At 40.4% G+C, this 17,923-nt stretch overlaps 2 protein-coding genes across 4 annotated transcripts; one reads left to right on the plus strand and one right to left on the minus strand.

Moving 5' to 3' along the window:
• Nucleotides 1-888: 888 nt before the first annotated feature.
• On the minus strand, nucleotides 889-6,288 carry mastl (microtubule associated serine/threonine kinase-like). Of its 2 annotated transcripts, none has more exons than XM_085362083.1 (13): nucleotides 6,118-6,288; nucleotides 5,895-6,032; nucleotides 5,674-5,813; nucleotides 5,495-5,583; nucleotides 5,298-5,404; nucleotides 5,004-5,163; nucleotides 4,490-4,638; nucleotides 3,596-4,354; nucleotides 3,284-3,553; nucleotides 2,802-2,943; nucleotides 1,611-1,724; nucleotides 1,398-1,499; nucleotides 889-1,046 (listed from the first exon to the last, which is right to left on the minus strand). In XM_085362083.1, exons 1-13 carry the CDS (start codon nucleotides 6,286-6,288, stop codon nucleotides 889-891), a joined length of 2,499 nt encoding a protein of 832 aa, XP_085218209.1. The 2 variants fall into 2 exon arrangements, with proteins under 2 accessions (XP_085218209.1, XP_085218208.1); XM_085362082.1 differs by adding an exon at nucleotides 2,656-2,676 and having other exon boundaries at nucleotides 3,284-4,354.
• Nucleotides 6,289-6,821: 533 nt separating this feature from the next.
• LOC146625440 (ATP-dependent zinc metalloprotease YME1L1-like) lies at nucleotides 6,822-16,978 on the plus strand. Of its 2 annotated transcripts, none has more exons than XM_085362084.1 (18): nucleotides 6,822-7,041; nucleotides 7,606-7,725; nucleotides 10,343-10,511; nucleotides 10,609-10,710; nucleotides 11,255-11,364; nucleotides 12,173-12,323; nucleotides 12,445-12,552; nucleotides 12,948-13,121; nucleotides 13,248-13,400; nucleotides 13,487-13,619; nucleotides 13,708-13,770; nucleotides 14,054-14,166; nucleotides 14,356-14,511; nucleotides 14,641-14,792; nucleotides 14,881-15,007; nucleotides 15,496-15,569; nucleotides 16,069-16,155; nucleotides 16,245-16,978. In XM_085362084.1, the coding sequence occupies exons 1-18, from the start codon at nucleotides 7,006-7,008 to the stop codon at nucleotides 16,413-16,415; spliced, it is 2,199 nt and encodes a 732-aa protein (XP_085218210.1). In that variant the 5' UTR covers nucleotides 6,822-7,005; the 3' UTR covers nucleotides 16,416-16,978. The 2 variants fall into 2 exon arrangements, with proteins under 2 accessions (XP_085218210.1, XP_085218211.1); XM_085362085.1 differs by having other exon boundaries at nucleotides 12,445-12,528.
• Nucleotides 16,979-17,923: the final 945 nt, after the last annotated feature.

A 17,923-nucleotide genomic window follows, 5' to 3' on the forward strand; every position in this document is an offset into this window, starting at 1 on the left:
CGTTCACCTGACTCTTCAACATCTGTCAAATATAGTCAGTGTGACCCTGCTCTCATCTGTGAAGAGAACAGGGTGCAAGTGACGGATCTTTTAGTTCTGAGTGTACATGTAGATGAGCAGTAGGGTGGCAGACCACCTCACAAAAGGCAGCAGATACCAGTCCTGTTGCTGGGTTTATACCACTTTATGGCCTGGTCCAGCCCACCTTGTGTAACTGCTCATCTCCTGGTATTCCCTTCACATTTAATTTCTTTAAGAAGTGTATAGTTGAGATTTTTCTCCAAATAAAATTCTGCAAAAATACTCAAAGCACACATCTTGTTACAAACAGGTTTTATTTCTTTTTTCCTCAGAATTAAGATAAAATTGTGCATGTAGCAAGAATTAACCAGTAGTGTGGAAAACTGAGCGGATACAACAATCAAAATTAGAAACATTACATAAAAGAAGTCCTGCTGGGATAAAGTAACAGTCTTGTCTTGAAACAACGCTACACTAAATTTACACAGTATATAAGACATTATTTATGAATATGTTTTTCTTCAACACTGAAACATGACATTTGTACCAGTACAGCAGAAAATGGAGCATATTAACTTTAACATCCTCATCACAACAAAATCAAGCAGCAGATAAAGGGATGCCTTGCTAGTAGAGTAATGCAACGCAGTAGTGCTAACATTAAAAAGATATTTCTTGTAGCTAAGTGGCCCTTTTTGATTGCGCAAATGTAAAATGTTTTCTTTAAAAACCAATATTACAACAGCGAACGGAAAAGCCACCCTAATCCACATCTTCACCTCGCATTTACTTGCAGAAATCCAAGGTAATGGTCTGAAGTGTTTAAAAATCACTCTCGCATCATACATTCGAGCGAGAGAACAACTTCTAAAGACTGAAGCCGGACACGGCAATGTGCTGAGCATTGTTTCTCGCATCAAAGTAAGAGGTGTCGGTTTCGTCGTCTGGTTGAGGTATGAAAGGCATCGGCTGGTTCTGCAGGTTGTCCCAGTCCAGGCCGTGAAACAGGGGGTGGCACTTCAGTTCTAATGGAAAATATAGGCAAATGACAAACAGCAAAACACACAACAACCCATTTCTTCTTCTTCTTTTGTTTTTGAGAACATAGGTCCAAATTAACTTCCAACTTCTAAAGTCGGTATAAGTATTTTATGTTAAGTTAATCAGTTCTAAAATGGGGTGAATTTTCTGTATTTATATTACATTTTTCCTTATTTATTCATGTTTAAAAAATATAATAATTTGTATTTTTATTGATGTCTTTATTTCTGTTTGGATGACAAATACTGTTGAAATTTTCACTTCATGGGATAGTTATTTATAAAGCCAGTTGTTTCTTTCTCTTTTGGTCTTTTATTTTGAAAGGTGGTCTCTACCTTTTAAGCCAGCGCGCTTTGTCATGTCCATGGTCAGCAGGATTTCAATGGCATTCCTGGAGTCTACAGATAACTCCTCCTCCCCCTCAGGCCAGGGTATATCTACAATAGTTGATAGTAACGTAGGCGTGTTGGTAATCGAGAAGAAGCTTAATGAGTTACATATTTTAGATGGTTTTGTGTTTGAGGGTTGGAAGAGAAGAGCAAACCCACCTCTGTTCAGAATATTCTGGAAGACCAGCTGGGGCGTCTCGTCATTGAATGGCGGCACACCTGTGAGGAACTCGAAAAGACACACACCAAGCGCCCACCAATCCACCATGAAGTCTGCCCGGGTAGACGACAACGACAACAACAACAAAAGAAGAAGGAATAGTCACATTTTTGTACAGCCGTGGGCCTCAAACGCCTCACTTTTCCCTGTGATTTCTGTTAGAGTGCACACTAACTGCACCGCAGTGGCAAAAGCAGGGACTACGTTAGATACTGAGTACTGGGGAAGAAAACATTCTTTCATTCTCACATACAAAAACCTAAAAACAAATCATTAGGATTGGTTTGTATTAAAATTTGATGTCAATTAAAACAGGCAGAGTTAATTGAGGGTAAAACAAACAGGGTGCCTGCAAACGTTGTGCTTCTCAAGACTTATTTTTTAGTTCTCGATAGCTGCACAGACTTAAAACCATGATTACAGTTATAAGTCTCTACTACTGAGCGAATAAGACAATAGATAAATAAATCCATGTCACAGAAGTCAAATAGCAGCGATCAAGCTACAAAATGGCATTGTGCAACTGCCAGGCGACACTGCCCTCAATGTGTTAACATTTGAATTAATAACAGCATGGCAGATCAATAAGTTATTATTAGATGACATTTTGTGTGATGCCAGTGCCACTGTGCATTGACAGTGTGTCAGAATTGCTCAAATTCTATAGATTTATAAGAACAAAAAGAAGAAAATCTTTTTTTGCCAAATTAAAAGCACATCAGCCACAGCTAATCTGATTCCCCTGCTGGCACAATGGTGTTAAAAGAGACTTGAAAGACCCAATGCTTTAACCTTTAGAATCACACACTTGAACCACCATCCCTTTCCCCTTTAATTAGGCCCACAGTTTGTTCACCGATCCAAAGGGCAGAAACAGCGGGGAAAGGGAAACGGGGCAGGAATCCGCTCACTTCCTACAGCGTATTAGCAGGACGGGGAACATGCAAGCTCGCTTGCAAAGAAACATTAATGTTAAAAACTTACCACACTGACCACTTCCTGAAACTAAAAGAGAGTGCCTGTCACAAGAGCTACAATGTCAAGAAAACTATTCAGTTAAAACAAGACTGAGACTGACTGACTTTGGCTTTGTCATCGTTACAGAACTTTTGAAGATTTCTCTCTCTTACCATGTGGTTTTCCCAGAAGAAGCTCTGGAGCCAAATAGTCAGGGGTTCCTAAAATTGGTACTCTCTCAACAGGCAGTGCTCCCCTTCGGACACTCTTTGGAGTCCTGTAAGGGGTATGAGAGGTCGACATGGGCTGAGGAGTCTGAGGAAACAAAAGCATTAATTTCATTAATATGTACATAATTTATTGAATCATAAATGTAACCTGTGACTGCCAAACTTTATTAAAGTGGTTGTCATTGTCAGATATGTAGAAGATCTTCGAACTTCAGTTAAAGAGGGGCAACCAATTAGAAGAAAGTCAACTTAAAGTCAGAGGACAGGAAGTTGATAAGATAAAAAAGCAATTGATTTAAATTGTGAGACAAGCAAAATTACTCTAGTTGAGCACAAAAATAAAAGTACTGTCTTAACAATGAGAGCGTCAGGTTGCGTTTCTGGGGCTATGCAGACTGCTGTATTCCTCGTCCTTCCGTGCCTACCTGATAGAGAGAACCACTGGAGCTGGGTCTCTTCTGCACTGGTGTTGCAGCTCCAGATGCGACGTTATAAGAAGCCGTTGTGGACACGTCCATAGCTTCCACAGATCCAATGCTAAGTCGGGACACCCCGGACACGTTGGACCGATTAATGGAGCTACAATAACTACGGAAGGCCACGACATTTCGCGGCTTGAGGAATAAAGGGGACTCCGCATCACTGCAAGCGAGCTCGGGAAGTCGGTTCGCAAAGAAACAGCGAGATTCATCTCTCTCCAGAAAATGACCAAGTTTAGGTGTTTCAACAGTGGCCACAGGAGTTTTTGGTAGTGATGCAGTATAGAAGGAGTCTTTACTTTCTTTGTCCTCCTCTGGTGATAATGAATTCCTGTGTTTGACAGGCTCAGTTGGCTGGAGGGATGGATGGCTGTCTATAGTGAAAGACATTTCGTGCATAGACCCGTCAGAGTCCATGCTCAGGTTCCTACAAATGTCACTTGTCCCAGGAAGTGGTGACGTGAAACTCGTGTGTGACAGGTCTTTGGCTCCACCTTCAAATATATCCTCCACCGGCTCTTCCAGTTCATAAAACAGACTTTTGGCTACAGCAACGGGACTGGAGCGCTTCGGCACCCGCTCTTCAGTTGCCTCGATCCCTTCAGTGGAGACCATGAAGTCGCCTATTTTGATGGTGGAAAATGTTCCAGTCAAGCCAGTGTGAAACCTCTCAGTCTCCACAGGAATCTCATAGAACCTCTTGTAGTCTGTGTTTCTCTTTTTGGCTCGGATCTCTGGCGTCCCTGGACTTCTTTGTAAATCTGAAAATGTTCTCTTCACAGATGAGGGAACTGCTAATTGACAAACATTCTCCTGAGCTGTGGAGACAGACTCCTGGTTGTTCGTATGGGATTTATTTTCTACAAGATGAGCTTCATTTGACTTTTTTGATTGACTGCAAGAGGCCTTATCAGAAAAGCAAAAAGTGTCCCGTTTTGTGGGCGGACTGTCCTCTTTGGGCACCTTCAACTCAGATCGCCCTCTCCCGTTCTGGTCATTCATGTGTTCATTCTCTTTCTGAAGAAAAAAAAAGTCACAATATGGAATGAAATGTGAGTGAGACACTTTATGAACAGGAAACTCCAAGCCAAAAAACTTTATTGGTCTTTAATTACACATGGATAAAAATAAGAATTAAGAAAATCCACTTACCTCCTCACACTCCCACAGTGGACTGGTGCCACCGTCAGTGTCAGTAGTGCTGCCTGCACTCATCGTCTGAAACCTGCTCCTGGTCTTCATCAATGTGGGAGTCAGATTTTTTGTCAAATTATGAGGACTAAACACGCTGCTCTTTGGTCCTATCAGATAAAATTTAGAAGAAAAAAACTGAATAAAGGCGAAATTAGCATACATTTTCATTATCTGCATAACTCGTCTTTCCACGTGAACAAAGAATGACAAAATGCCAAGAGGATAGCTCTTGGCTGTCTACTACAGCCTGACAGCATCAGCTAATAATGACCTATCACTTAAAAATCTGCATCATATGCTTTCATGTTGTAACTTCATGGTATATTGATAACCATTTTGTTACCAACTTTAAAGCATGTATTTAACGGGAACCCTTAATATTTCCCCTTTTTAGTAAAATTTCTAACATAATGTAGGCAAAAAGAAAATAAATAAATCAACCCCCCAAAATAAAATGTCCTTGATGACATACTCAGTTTCCAAGGGTAGCGAGCAGGTGAAGACAGGCGATCTATTTTCTTCATTACAGGAGAATCAAGAGATTTATTCCTTGGTTTTATTTTGCCGCACGACATGGGACTGGACACCACAGTAGCGCTGCAGTGACGCTTGCCTTCTGCTGCTGGTGTATTCTGTGTTTAACAGAATAAAGGAAAAAATAGGAATTATGTAACACACACACACACACACACACACACACACACACACACACAAAACAACACATCTGATTGTTTTCCTGCATGTGAAGTGATTTGAATTCACTTACAAATCCAAGGGAGCTGATTAAAGAGAGGACTTGGCCTGGCGTGCGGGAATAATCCTTCTTGGGTTTAGCCAAAGATGGGGTAGTGAGGATATCCATAAGACTCAGCTCTAATATAGAAAGCACAGAGGTAAAGGAACTATTAATAATATTTCTAAAGGTGATGGTTACAATGTGCAAAAGCTGCTGGGAAGTCAAACCTCTGTCCAGCTTGACTTTAGAAAGGCCAAAATCTGTTAGTTTAATGTGGCCTTCGTTGGATATGAGCATGTTGTCTGGCTTCAGATCTCTGGGAAAAAAATTGTTACAGTTCAAAAATGCATATTGACGTCGATCAAATTGAATGAAAGTGCAAGATTTGCATGCACTGTAAAAGTACCTGTGAATTATACCATGACGATGGAGATAGTCTAAAGCCAGTGCGACCTCTGAGATGTATTTTACAGCCATATCCTGGTCAAAATAGCCATAGATATGAAGGAGAGATTTGACATCTCCACCAATGAGGTATTCCATTACCTGTAAGCATAAACAATGACTTAATAAACGGGGTCATTAACATGTTTAACGCGAGTCTATTTTTTCATCTCTGGGCGTTACCAGATAGATCTTGGTGGCTGTTTGAAGGGAGTAAAACAGGTGAACCACGAAGGGACTTTTGCTCAAAGCGAGGGCATCTCGCTCTGCCTTCAGCTGGTTTGTCATGTTTTTATCCACCATATCGGCTTTCTTCATCACCTATGAGGCAGAAGAAATGTGCATTTAAGTAGGCTAGATCTCCCTTTAATGATTTAGAATAAGCACAGGTTAAAAACCCACTAACCTTAATGGCATATAAGCGTGCGTTGCAGTTCTTACGTGCAAGGTAGACCTTGCCAAAAGCCCCGCGGCTGATGGGCTTCAGCACGACGAAATCGTTGATAGACGGCGGTTTAGGGTGATGACCTACAGATTTCACGTCGGCGCACGAGCGATGCTCTTCCTCTGCGTCCATTATTTAACTGCTTTAAAATGAGGGTTACGTCTGTGTAAGCCAGCCAGCTCAAAGTAAACAACACGCACTTGCAAAAGAACGGATTCTCTGGTTTGTTTTGAAATTTTGAATTCCGCAGATCTTTCACGGGGACCCCACTTAGTTGTCCAAGAAAGCGCCTGCGTGAAAAAGAACAACCTGTACTTGAACAACCTGTGTAGTGTAATTAGACGCTAGTTAATTTTGGCCGTCTAATTACAATTAAAACAATTATTTACCAGAAATCCATTATTTTGGAAACTGTTTTTAAATTTTGATCAGGCACTCACGAACAGACCAAAATGAGAAGAACGTGAAAATTAAATAGAAAAATTAATAATAACTGCTACGCTTTTTTTTTTACTGTAAGGCACCTGATGCAAGTGAAGATTTATTTTGTCATTTCTATGCATTATAAATTAATTTTAATGAGTTCAATGAAACAATCGCAATGATGCAAGCATCACCCGGTAGTAGTTCTTCTTTACGTCATTTTGTAGTCCGTTTGACCTCAGATGCCGGGGGATCCATTTGGCGTTGTTAGCTGAAAAAAAAGTTGTGTAACTGTTGAAAGTTGTGTAACAAGGAAAACCAAAAGGACGCCCCTTTCGGGAGGACGCATTCATTTGGGTTATATAGAGGGTCTGTCCTTACAAACCAGCCCTCCAAAGTCCGTTTTTGTAGCATCCATCGGCAAAAATGTTTTCGCTGTCTTCGTCATTTCAACCACAGCAGGTAAGCCGACTAGATAGCGGTTTATTGACTTGGCTAGCTCATGTGTGTTCTTCTCGGAGTGAATTTAGTCTTTAGTTGTAAGTTAGTGTTTATTTTAGGACTGTTATGGGAGTTATATCGACATGTAGCTCTGCTGCCTGTTGCTTATTTGACCCCCTTTTCCCCTTTAGCTCGCCTAGTGTTAGCAAGAACATTACTCTAGAATAAGCCTATGCTTACGTCACGCTGTCACCCTGTGTCGGTGCGGAGACGAGCGTGATATGTGAGGTTTCGGTCGTGACTTTACCCAGAGATACGTGAAGGAAAATTTAGGTTAATTTAAACAAAGTATTTGAAAAAAATCATTCAAAGAGTAGAGGTTACGTAACTCGTCTGCCGTATGTGGGCCAAACCACTCTATGTGCAGAATAAAACTGACATAACAGTCCTGACCACGCTGTCTCCGCCTGGAAGTCTCATTTAAAAACAAAAAACAAGTAGAATGGGAAACGTTAAATGTACATGCAGAAAATGTGAGGTGCTATGAGAGTGTTTTAAGCTACTGCTGTTCTTGTGTCTTCCCAGATGATAGTGCCTCTCAGCCAGCTCATCAATGCCCTCCACTCTCTGAAGAATTCAGCCACAGCTTCAATCCAGGCTCTTCACAAAGACTTCAGTCCAGAGCACAGTTCATTTCTGAGAGAGGTGAGCTCCATCTCCTGAGGATAGTAGCTGATGGTGACATAGTACATGTTTTGTTAAAGTGGACTATCTGAGGTAAACCACAGATCTGTTGATGGCGACTTTATGGAAGTATGTTTATGAGTAAACTATTGAACTACTCTTAATGGCCGCACACTATATTATACTGTACCATAGTAATGTGTCTAAGTAAAGGATATATCTCTTTGTTCACTGTTTTAACGATCATTGCCTTGTCCTTATGGTTCAGGTTGCTCCTCAGAAAATAGGTCATCGCTTATTTTGCAACAAGCGACTAAGGAAGACCACGGGTCTGACTGTCCATAGAGAAAATTTTAAAGGATTTCTCCACTCTTCTAATGAGGAAGTGAAAGAGGCTAGATCTTCTTATTTCAGTAATTTCATGAATCATAATAGAAGTGATCCTCTACATCAACATGCTCTGATAAAGTGTCAAAGTAGTCTGCTTGTAAATCGATGTTTGAAAAGGGCAGTGTACTTTCCATGAAAAGTCTTCCTGTTTCTATGAAGACAATAACACTAAAAGTCTTGGTTACCAAAATTGGAAAAAGAAAACCCTCATCATCCTCGTTAGAGATTTTACCTGTTTGGGACTCTTCTCTGGCTCTGCATTAGACAGGTTTTCCTCATATTTATCTGACTGGGCTTTCTCTGTTAGGTTGAATATATTCTTCTCCTTTAACACTGTTTCTCTAACCTGTGAGCTGCAAGGCTTAATCCTGGGTCCATTATTGCCTTTCGTTCTACATTCTTCCTTTAGCTGGCATTATTAGATTTGTTTTTTTCTGAAAACCTTCATCATTTTCATGCCAGTAAAATGCATATACAGCTGAATTTCAAGCCTTATCAGCTGGATAGATTGTCCAACCTAACTGAATGTTTATCCGGATAAGTTACTGGATCTCCAGTAATTACTTTGCTATGTATTCCAAAAACACAGAGGCTGTGATTATAGTTCATTGTGTTGCTTATCTGCTAAGTCCAGTCTTCATAATCTTGGTGTTATATTTGATTCCTCTCTGGGCTTTGACTCACATGCAACATCTACTTTGACGTACCTGTTTTGTTTTTTCAATTTAAGGAGTATTTCTAAATTGCAAGGTATAGTTTTCTCAGATGAACTTGAGAAAATGTTATGACTGATATATCCTAGTAAGCAAGCTTGTGTTACTCCTGTTTTATACTCCTTACATTTGTTCTCAGTTTATTTTAGAATAAAGAGCACTATCTAAACTTCTTCTTAAACACGCTCTTGCTCACAGTCTGAGATCCTAGGCTCAGAATTTGTTGGTTGTTCCTCAGGTGAGATTGAAGACTGGAGGCTATTGCATTTTTATTGTGACTATTTCTCATTTTTATTTATTTTTCTGTGTCATCTTTACTTATGTACTTACTTATTTTTAGGTGATCAGTTGCTCCATAGAGTAGGGCAGGGCAATATGGCCAAAAGTATTTATCACGATATGATAATATATGTCGTGTCCAAATTCATGGGCTGCATCCTCCTGAGGACCCGGCCTTCGCGGTCTACGTGGGCCAGGTCCTCAGAAGGTCGGGTAGGCCGGAAGTAAACGGCCGTGAAATTGGACGGTCCAGCCTTCAGATCTGCGTCACCGCTGTCTCGGTGGAGTTTAATAAACTCGGCCGTCTGCTTCTTGCTATCTAAAATATAACAGGACACTGGCGTAAATTCTCGACTGTCTCATACTTCTGTTTAATCAGTTTTCTGTTTGACGTTTAGTCAGCTGTGTAAAAACCAAGGAGGAACCCACCCGGGGGATTAATAAAGTTTTATTTTATCTAATCTAATAACTTTAATCTCAGCCAAACCGATTTACTCACGAACAAACAAAACACTGAAAAAAGCCCAACAATAACATTTTTAGGTTGTCTAAGTGACTTATATATTACGTTTAACCCGAGCAGCGAAAGTCCGCGGTGATCTGAAAATGATGTGCCGGGAGTTGTGCCGTTCTCGGCCGCATCAGTAACCCTTGAGCTCCCGGCTAGCTGTCGAGCTGGTGGGTAGCAGACGCCTCTGAAAACGTCGAAGCACTTTTGCAAATATGCGATATCTTGATAAACCGAGCAGATATTTTATGTTTACACAGCTACTTTCTCGCCTGAAAATATGTTGAAAGTTTATTTTGTGACCCAGAAAGATTAGTAAGAGTAATTTTAAAACTTAGTAGCGGCCGCCATTGTTGGAAACTGGAGTTTGGCTGGGCCGCGCTATGAATTCTGGGATATGGTAGGCCATGAAGGACACACCCAACCCATCCTTCAAATTCGGGGAAAAGGAGGACTCATTTGTCGGCTGCATTCGGAGGAGTCTACGAATTTGGACAGCCTTCGGCGCGTCGCTGTGACGTAATCGGTCTACAAATGCGGCCTCAGGAGGATGCAGCTCATGAATTTGGACACGACCATAATATGTGAACAAAGGCACTGCGCACCTGCGTTTACCCATATTCTATCGCGATATTTCATTTTCTTATTATTGCCTAACATTATACTGGTATTACCGTGAACAGTATGATATGGCCCAGCCCTACCTTAGAGTTGTAGATGACCTACCTTTGCTGTCCTTCACTTAAAGCCCAGTGTGAGTCTGAAGGATCTGGGTCTGTCCGAGCTCAGGGCGAGTCAGCTGGACGAGCTCGTCAGCAGGTTACTGCCTACACCGGGACCAGAAGAGCCTCCCGCTGTTCCTTCGATATGGAGAACGAGCCACGTTTCTGCAGACAGCTTCTTTCACAACAAGCACGGTGAGCAGCTCAGTCGAGCTTTATTTATTTAACCAGATGTTTTAATGTGAAACAGACCTTGAGATTTTTTTCTCTTTTTGTACGATTTGTCTCACAGGGTTCTCACACAGGAATTTGGGGCTTTTTGGCTCACGATTATTCCACAGACAATACCACAGCCCACTAAGACAAGCTTGCTCAGAACTACAGTTTTTGCCTGGTAAGAAGCTGACGTTATACAAACTTAGTGGCATTAAAGCCCCTTTCAGGCATGCACTCCTTTCCATTTATCTGAAGGCACCTGAGCTTTTTTGGCCTCATGCCTGAGTGAAAAGTCAAAACACAATCTTACAATTTATACAGGTCCAATATATATGTTCTGTATATGCTCTTCGTTACGTTGCTTAGCTCTCAAAAAGCAGTCTTGGTTTAGGCCTTCAATAGCAGTAAGACGGAAAAAGCAATTTGGGGCTATCAATGGCTCCACTGGATGGCTTTCACTGTCCTTAACACTCAGTTTCACTTTACAACAAACAGGTTCTGTTTGTTATGAGTTGGTCTTCACAGCAGGGCCTGAGCTAAAGACACTGGCAATGATTACATTTTCAAAAGTGTAGTTACATGCGATTAGAGCACAGCTAGACTTACTTATGATAAACAGCTGTCATTTTAACAGACTGAAGAAGCCAGAAATCTTATATACCCCATGTCTGAAAAAGTTTAAAGATACTTGACATATAGTCACATGTTTTCTGTCTGTGTAGTATGGGTCCAAAGTCGCGGTTTCAAGACACTTCGATCAAGGACCAGACGGGCGGAGTCTGGTTATGACGGTCCCGTGGAATCTGAAGCCTACACTCCAGGCTTCATGAAGGTATGCCACCACACGACTGATGTATCTGTTACACTGTTATGAATACAGACTGTTGGTTAATCCAACATAAATTCTGTATTTACTGAATAAGCATTATTTCTCGGACACTGCACAGTTAGTTATGCAGTTAGAATGAACAACATACCGTAGTTTTCGGGTCATAAGCTGCTACTTTTTCCCCACACTGTGAACACTGCGGCTTATACTGACGTGCGGCTAATGCATATTTTCTTTCATGCGGCCAAAAATATTTTGCCTGGTAACAGTAGACCAATAAAATTGATAAGTAGTATATATACGGTATTTATTTTTACCGGTTGTTAAGAGACGTTGTAATGTTGTTTTTGCACTGTTCTGTAAAAAAAACATAAGCAACGTAATTTGTGTGTTACCGATACGTACGTATACTTAAAATTAGCCATGTTACAGGCGCTGTTCGAGGAAAAAAAGCATTTGCAGTATGTATTTTTGTATGTTATCATAACGTCTATGTTACCTTATGGAATAAATTAAACGTTAAAAATCCTCACGTGTAATATTTCTGTGTAAATATCTCATATTACAAGTGCAACGCATACGGCTTAAAATCCGGTGCGGCCTGTACAAGTACAAAATTGATTTTCTTTCTAAAATTAGAGCATGCGGCTTTTAATCAGGTGCACTCTGTAGTCCGGGATTTACGGCACTTTGACCCTTTAGCTCGTTCTACAACTTGACCAAGTCGTTGCAGATTTTGAGTTGCTATTTGAAGCACACATTTAAAAGAGGGGGGAAAGCAGATTTACATGTCTACTTTTTTCCCTCTCAGGGATTGCTCTTGAAAGAAAAAGGAGTCGAGGCGCAGTCTTTGGACCAAGTGATACAACAAAAAAACCTTCCAGAAAACCAGCAGGAGGCTTTCAAGACGGGTTTCACTGAGGGGTTCATGAGGTCTCAAGCTTTGACTCAGAGAACACAAGGCATGTGGTCCAGACAAAGACACAGTTACCTGTTTTTCATTATAACAGTTGGTGGCAGTGCTGAGCTGAGTACAAAGATGAAGATTGGCTGATTTGTTTTTTTGTCTGTTATGTTTTACAGACTCGCTGAGGAGAACCAGGTTGATCCTCTTGGTCCTCCTCCTCATTGGTATTTATGGCCTCTCAAGAACCCCGTTTCTCTCCGGTAAAGGCCCCTTTTCTGATGCTGGTTTGTTTCAGTCTTCATTCTTTAAGCTTTCAAATTAAATCGTAATCCTATACGCACACTGCCTGCTGATTTACACCTTCCAAGGGTGCAAAAGCATTAGAAAAGAAGTGTTTCACTTAATGTTCACCAGATTTTCAGCTTAAATATTCATATATATATTTATGTATTTATTACAATAATGTACTAGTGCGCATGTAGGGTTTGACAGATTATTTTAGTGCATGATACTGTGCTTTAACATATAAATATCTATACAAACTATTTTTTATTTCATTACTGTGTTCGTGCTTTATGAATAACTGGTAGAAAATAAATGTGTGCTGCAGGAAGCAGCTGTTTCTGTCAGACATTGCAAATATGTATTTATTGAACTGATTATTTTGGGGATCTCGTAGTGAGGTTCCGCACCACATCCGGTCTTGACTCTGCAGTCGACCCCATCCAGATGAAGAATGTGACATTTGAGCATGTCAAAGGAGTGGAGGAGGCAAAGAGCGAACTGCAAGATGTTGTTGAGTTTCTGAAAAACCCACAGAAATTTACCGTTTTGGGTGGAAAGCTGCCAAAAGGTATCGATGCTGCTAATTCTTTTCATCACTTTTTACTGATCATTAAGAAAATTCAGTGAATTGAATAGGGTGGGGTTTTTTTGTTTTTGTTTTTTTTCTTATGCGTTTCTGTTTGGGTCTCCTCAGGGATCCTGCTTGTTGGTCCCCCAGGCACAGGAAAGACTCTGTTGGCACGAGCCGTGGCCGGAGAGGCCGATGTTCCTTTTTACTACGCCTCCGGATCGGAGTTTGATGAGATGTTTGTGGGCGTTGGTGCGAGCCGAATCAGGAACCTTTTCAGTAAGCTTACTGGATGTGAGAAATTTTAGTTACACTTAAAATTGTATTTTAAAAACGAATATAACCTCTATTTTTGTGTTTTGCAGAAGAGGCAAAAGCCAATGCTCCTTGTGTCATCTTCATTGATGAGCTGGACAGCGTAGGTGGAAAGAGAATAGAGTCCCCTATGCATCCTTACTCCAGACAAACCATCAACCAGCTGCTGGCTGAAATGGATGGGTCAGTGTTAGTTAAACTGAATAGAGTGATAAGTGGTGTAGATACCTTAAATTTACAGTTGCTAATGTTTCGTTTTGCTCTTTTACAGATTTAAACCAAATGAAGGAGTCATTGTTATTGGTGCTACAAACTTTGCTGAAGCGTTGGATAAGTATGTAAACATTTAGGATGAAATGCTTTTTATGTATGCCATAAACATGTTAAGTTTTTTGTAAAGTGACAGTAAAATTAAACCATTTTTTAGCATTTACTATCAGAGGTAGTTATTGTGCAGTTATGCAGCTTCTGATGAAACACATTCGTTTTACAGATATTAGTAAGACGTTTTGAGTGTCATTTTGCGATCGTTTTAAGTAGTATTTGTTCTCCTAAATAAAACTTCAACAGAATAAACTTCTGTGTACTAATTATTGCTGCTTTGCATCACTCTTTAGCGCTCTGGTTCGACCAGGAAGGTTTGACATGCAGGTGACGGTCCCTCGCCCTGATGTGAAAGGCCGCACAGAGATTCTCAACTGGTACCTCTCCAAGATCAAAGTAGACCCAGGTAGGTCTGGGTGTAAAGTATTCAACAATATTAAGGATATCTCCAACTACCTTTAGATCTCATCCTTTTTTTTCTCCTATTGTCCTTCTCTGCTGGAGCTAAGCCTGAGAGGAAACCTGTGTTTGCCATTTTTCTAAATGACGCCATTGTCTTTGATCACCTTTACAAACACTGTTTGTTCTTTCCCAGCCATTGATGCAGAGATTATTGCCCGAGGCACAGTGGGCTTCTCGGGGGCAGAGCTCGAGAACCTGGTCAACCAGGCAGCCCTGAAGGCAGCAGTGGACGGGAAAGAGATGGTCACAATGAAGGACCTGGAGTTCGCTAAGGACAAGATCCTCATGGGTAAATGAGTGATCACGGTGCAGCCCACAGCACTACATTTCACATTACACTGATCACCTGTACATTATTAAGTGAGGAGACAGGAACACCATCATGATTATTTCTTTATGTTTCCATTTCACATTTCAGGCCCTGAGAGGCGGAGTGTTGAAATTGACAAGAAGAATAAGACCATTACCGCATACCACGAGTCCGGCCATGCCATTGTTGCCTATTACACCAAAGATGCAATGCCCATCAATAAGGCTACTATCATGCCTCGAGGACCAACTCTGGGCCATGTGAGCTTTTGTTACAGTTTTGCAGTATTGTACGTATTTCTGCTGGGGGTTTTTTGGGGTTTTTTTGATAAACCGTGCCGTGTTTTAGGTGTCGATGCTTCCAGAGAATGACCGCTGGAGCGAGACACGAGCCCAGCTGCTGGCTCAGATGGACGTCAGCATGGGCGGCCGAGTAGCAGAGGAGCTCATCTTTGGGAACGATAACATCACCACAGGTACGAAACACAGAGGGACTGATTGGTAGGACATGATTCATAAATATAAAATGCTTGAATAGTATTTTATGATTATAACATTTAAAGGTTTATCAGGTTAACACCTGATTTTTGGTCAGAGGGCCCGGTGGCGCCAGTGTCCTGCAGCCTCGCCTCTGTCAGTGCGCCCCAGGGCAGCTGTGGCTACAATGTAGCTTGCCATCGCCAGTGCGTGAATGTGTGTGTGAATGGTTGGATGACTGAATGTAGTGTAAAGCGCTTTGGGGTCCATGGGGATTAAGTAAAGCACTATACAAATACAGGCCATTTACCATTTAACACCCTGGGATTTTTCTTTTTTCCAAGTATAAATACACTTATTTGTGTGCTTTTATCAACATAAGAAAATAAATTTGTGTGGTTTGAAGAAGTTCTTATAAATTACTAGTCTCTAGACTTACGCTCTGATTGTTTGGAAGATGACAAAAAAACGTTGTTAACCATTTCAGGTGCCTCCAGCGACTTTGATGGTGCAACCAAAATCGCAAAATTGATGGTGACCAGATTCGGCATGAGTGACAAGGTGAGAATTTAGACTTGTGTGGCAGATGATCCCTGTGGGGTTTTTTTTTTTTTTTGTTTGTTTGTTTTGTTGTCTGTTTTTTGTTCCAATCAGCATTTAAGGACTTAGCAGTGCTGATCTGGGCTTTAACTGTACATACTGCTGCAGACGTACGTCTTTATTTACAGTAAGATACAAGTTATGAAGCCATACACAACAATTGTCCTCAGTCAATTTATGTCAGCCAAACTTTGTTATATTAAAAGCAAACACAGTAGCACATCTACAGCTACTGTATTGAATGAATTAATCTTGAAGTTAATACAAATCTGTAATAGAAGAAGAAGAGGGGAGTGGACCTAAAAACTGCAGTCTCTAACATTACTGTGTCATTGGGTGTAATTACACACAGCTCAGTGAAAAGCCCTTTGTAACTCGCTTTACAGTAATCACTAGCTACAAGTGGTCGATGCATGAGTAGACCCATTGTTCATTCATCTTGGTTATGTGTTTGTTACAGCTAGGTGTCATGACCTATGGAGACATTTCAAAGCAAAGCCCCGAAACACAAGCAGCCATTGAGCAGGAAGTCAGAGCTTTACTAAAGGTGAGCAAAATATGTGTCATTTAAAAATAATAATTAGAATTTTTTTCTATTCTATTTCTCAAAATGTTTTTTCTCTCTCTTTTATTTAGGACTCATATGAACGTGCTAAGGATATCCTCAAGACTTACAGTAAGGAGCACAAGAAGCTGGCTGATGCCCTCCTAACATATGAAACTCTGGACGCCAAAGAGATCCAGATGGTGCTGGAGGGCAAATCACTGGACCACTATAGACCTCAGCAGCAGCAGCAGGCGTTGTAGACTCATACATATATATGCACAACTGTGCAATCAAGCACAGGCCTTTGGGAGGCCTTGTTTTGTTTGTATCCCTTTTATTGTCAATGTGAAGATGACACTGAAACAATCATCAACGCTTTGATACGTCTCATCATTTACTTTCCTTCAGTGATTTGTAAATCATCTCAGTTTAACTGTGTGAAAATAACTATTTGTTCTCCCCAAAAAGTCACAAAGATGGTTTCATTCAGGGCATTTTTTTCTTTCTCAGCTCTCACAGGGAGAGAAAAACAAAACCTCAGCAGCGGTTTATGCACCAAGGTCATATTTCGTCTCATATGAATTTGTTTGCCGTCAGATTTTTCTCACATATTTGTACTAACCAGTGATCACAATGGGACCTTAAAGTACCTTAAGCTGGAAAGTACCTTTTGGCTATGACCAGGCACAGGTGCTACTGCTGTTCATTGTTGAACTCTTCAGGTTAGAGGTTTTCTTTTTTCTTTTTTTTTTTCTTTTTTTTTTTTTTAATATGCTTGCATTTACCATATACATATCTATTTTCCTTTGTTCTTATTTATTGAAGTGCCCAAAGGTAAGACCAGCTGTAGCTGATAAATGAGAAGTTGTGTATATACTGTAAGCTTGTAAAAGAAATGCATTGGTGCTTCTGTTTGTGTCTTTAGATTAAAGCCTTCATAAAGCTCAAATAAAGATTCCTCTTACAAATCAGCCCTGATTCTTCTTTTGGGGTTTGTTTGTTTGTTTTGTGGTTCTTAAAACAAGTTGTAGCATTAACACATCATCACCTTATAAAACTGATAAAAAGGCCTTAGTTAATTATTAATATATACAACAAATAATATCTAATATATGTCTCTACATTGCTTAGAATTCAATATAATTCAGGTAGCAGAGTTTATTGAAGCCTTTTCCACTGTTATCTGTCATAGCTGAAAACTGGAAATTAACCTCAATCAAAATATTCGTAAGAGCTAGAATACTAAACCAATCAGCTGAAAGACTGTAAAGTACTCCAAAGAACTGATGGGAATTTCAGGTCAATATTAGTGATGGTTTATAGATTTTAAATAGTGCTTTAAACCATTAAGTATGTGTGATATCACAGTGAAATTGACAAATGTTTACAGCACCTTGTTGAATCTAGACTAAAGTGGCTGATGAGTGTATTTTCTAATGTTACACAGTGTCAAAGAACATCATGCTTTTGGAAATGCAGACAAAATGACAAATCAGATTATTTAATCTACTGAGTGGCACATTTCTAACATTGCATCTTCTGTTGGCCAGTTAACAGGAGCAAAGGCTTAATTATGGCTGCGGTTAAATTACCTTCAACCTGCCATTAGTGTCTTAAGTTCCAGGTGACTCTGGGGGAGAGGCTAAGAGACTAAGACACTGTCCTATTGTTTCATCTATTTAAAAAGGCTGGTGCAACACTACTAGTTCTGACCAAAAGCAGCAACCAGTGCGAAACATTTACTATGAAGAAACTTGAAATTTCATTT

Source organism: Diplotaxodon limnothrissa, linkage group LG9, assembly GCF_057381915.1.
Source record: "Diplotaxodon limnothrissa isolate DT_005_m linkage group LG9, D_limnothrissa_male_GT1.1, whole genome shotgun sequence".
Taxonomy (NCBI): Eukaryota; Metazoa; Chordata; class Actinopteri; order Cichliformes; family Cichlidae; genus Diplotaxodon; species Diplotaxodon limnothrissa.

Bases quoted from the DNA above. Each gene is read 5' to 3' on its own strand.
- mastl (XM_085362082.1), bottom strand. From the start codon at position 6,288: ATGGACGCAGAGGAAGAGCATCGCTCGTGCGCCGACGTGAAATCTGTA. The intron at 5,405-5,494 runs GTTTGACTTCCC...TTTCTATATTAG, and splicing joins TAAAGTCAAGCTGGACAGAG to AGCTGAGTCTTATGGATATC. The intron at 2,944-3,283 runs GTAGGCACGGAA...TTGTTTCCTCAG, and splicing joins CCAGTGGTTCTCTCTATCAG to ACTCCTCAGCCCATGTCGAC.
- LOC146625440 (XM_085362084.1), top strand. From the start codon at position 7,006: ATGTTTTCGCTGTCTTCGTCATTTCAACCACAGCAG. The intron at 7,726-10,342 runs GTGAGCTCCATC...CTTCACTTAAAG, and splicing joins ACAGTTCATTTCTGAGAGAG to CCCAGTGTGAGTCTGAAGGA. The intron at 13,401-13,486 runs GTAAGCTTACTG...TGTGTTTTGCAG, and splicing joins CCGAATCAGGAACCTTTTCA to AAGAGGCAAAAGCCAATGCT.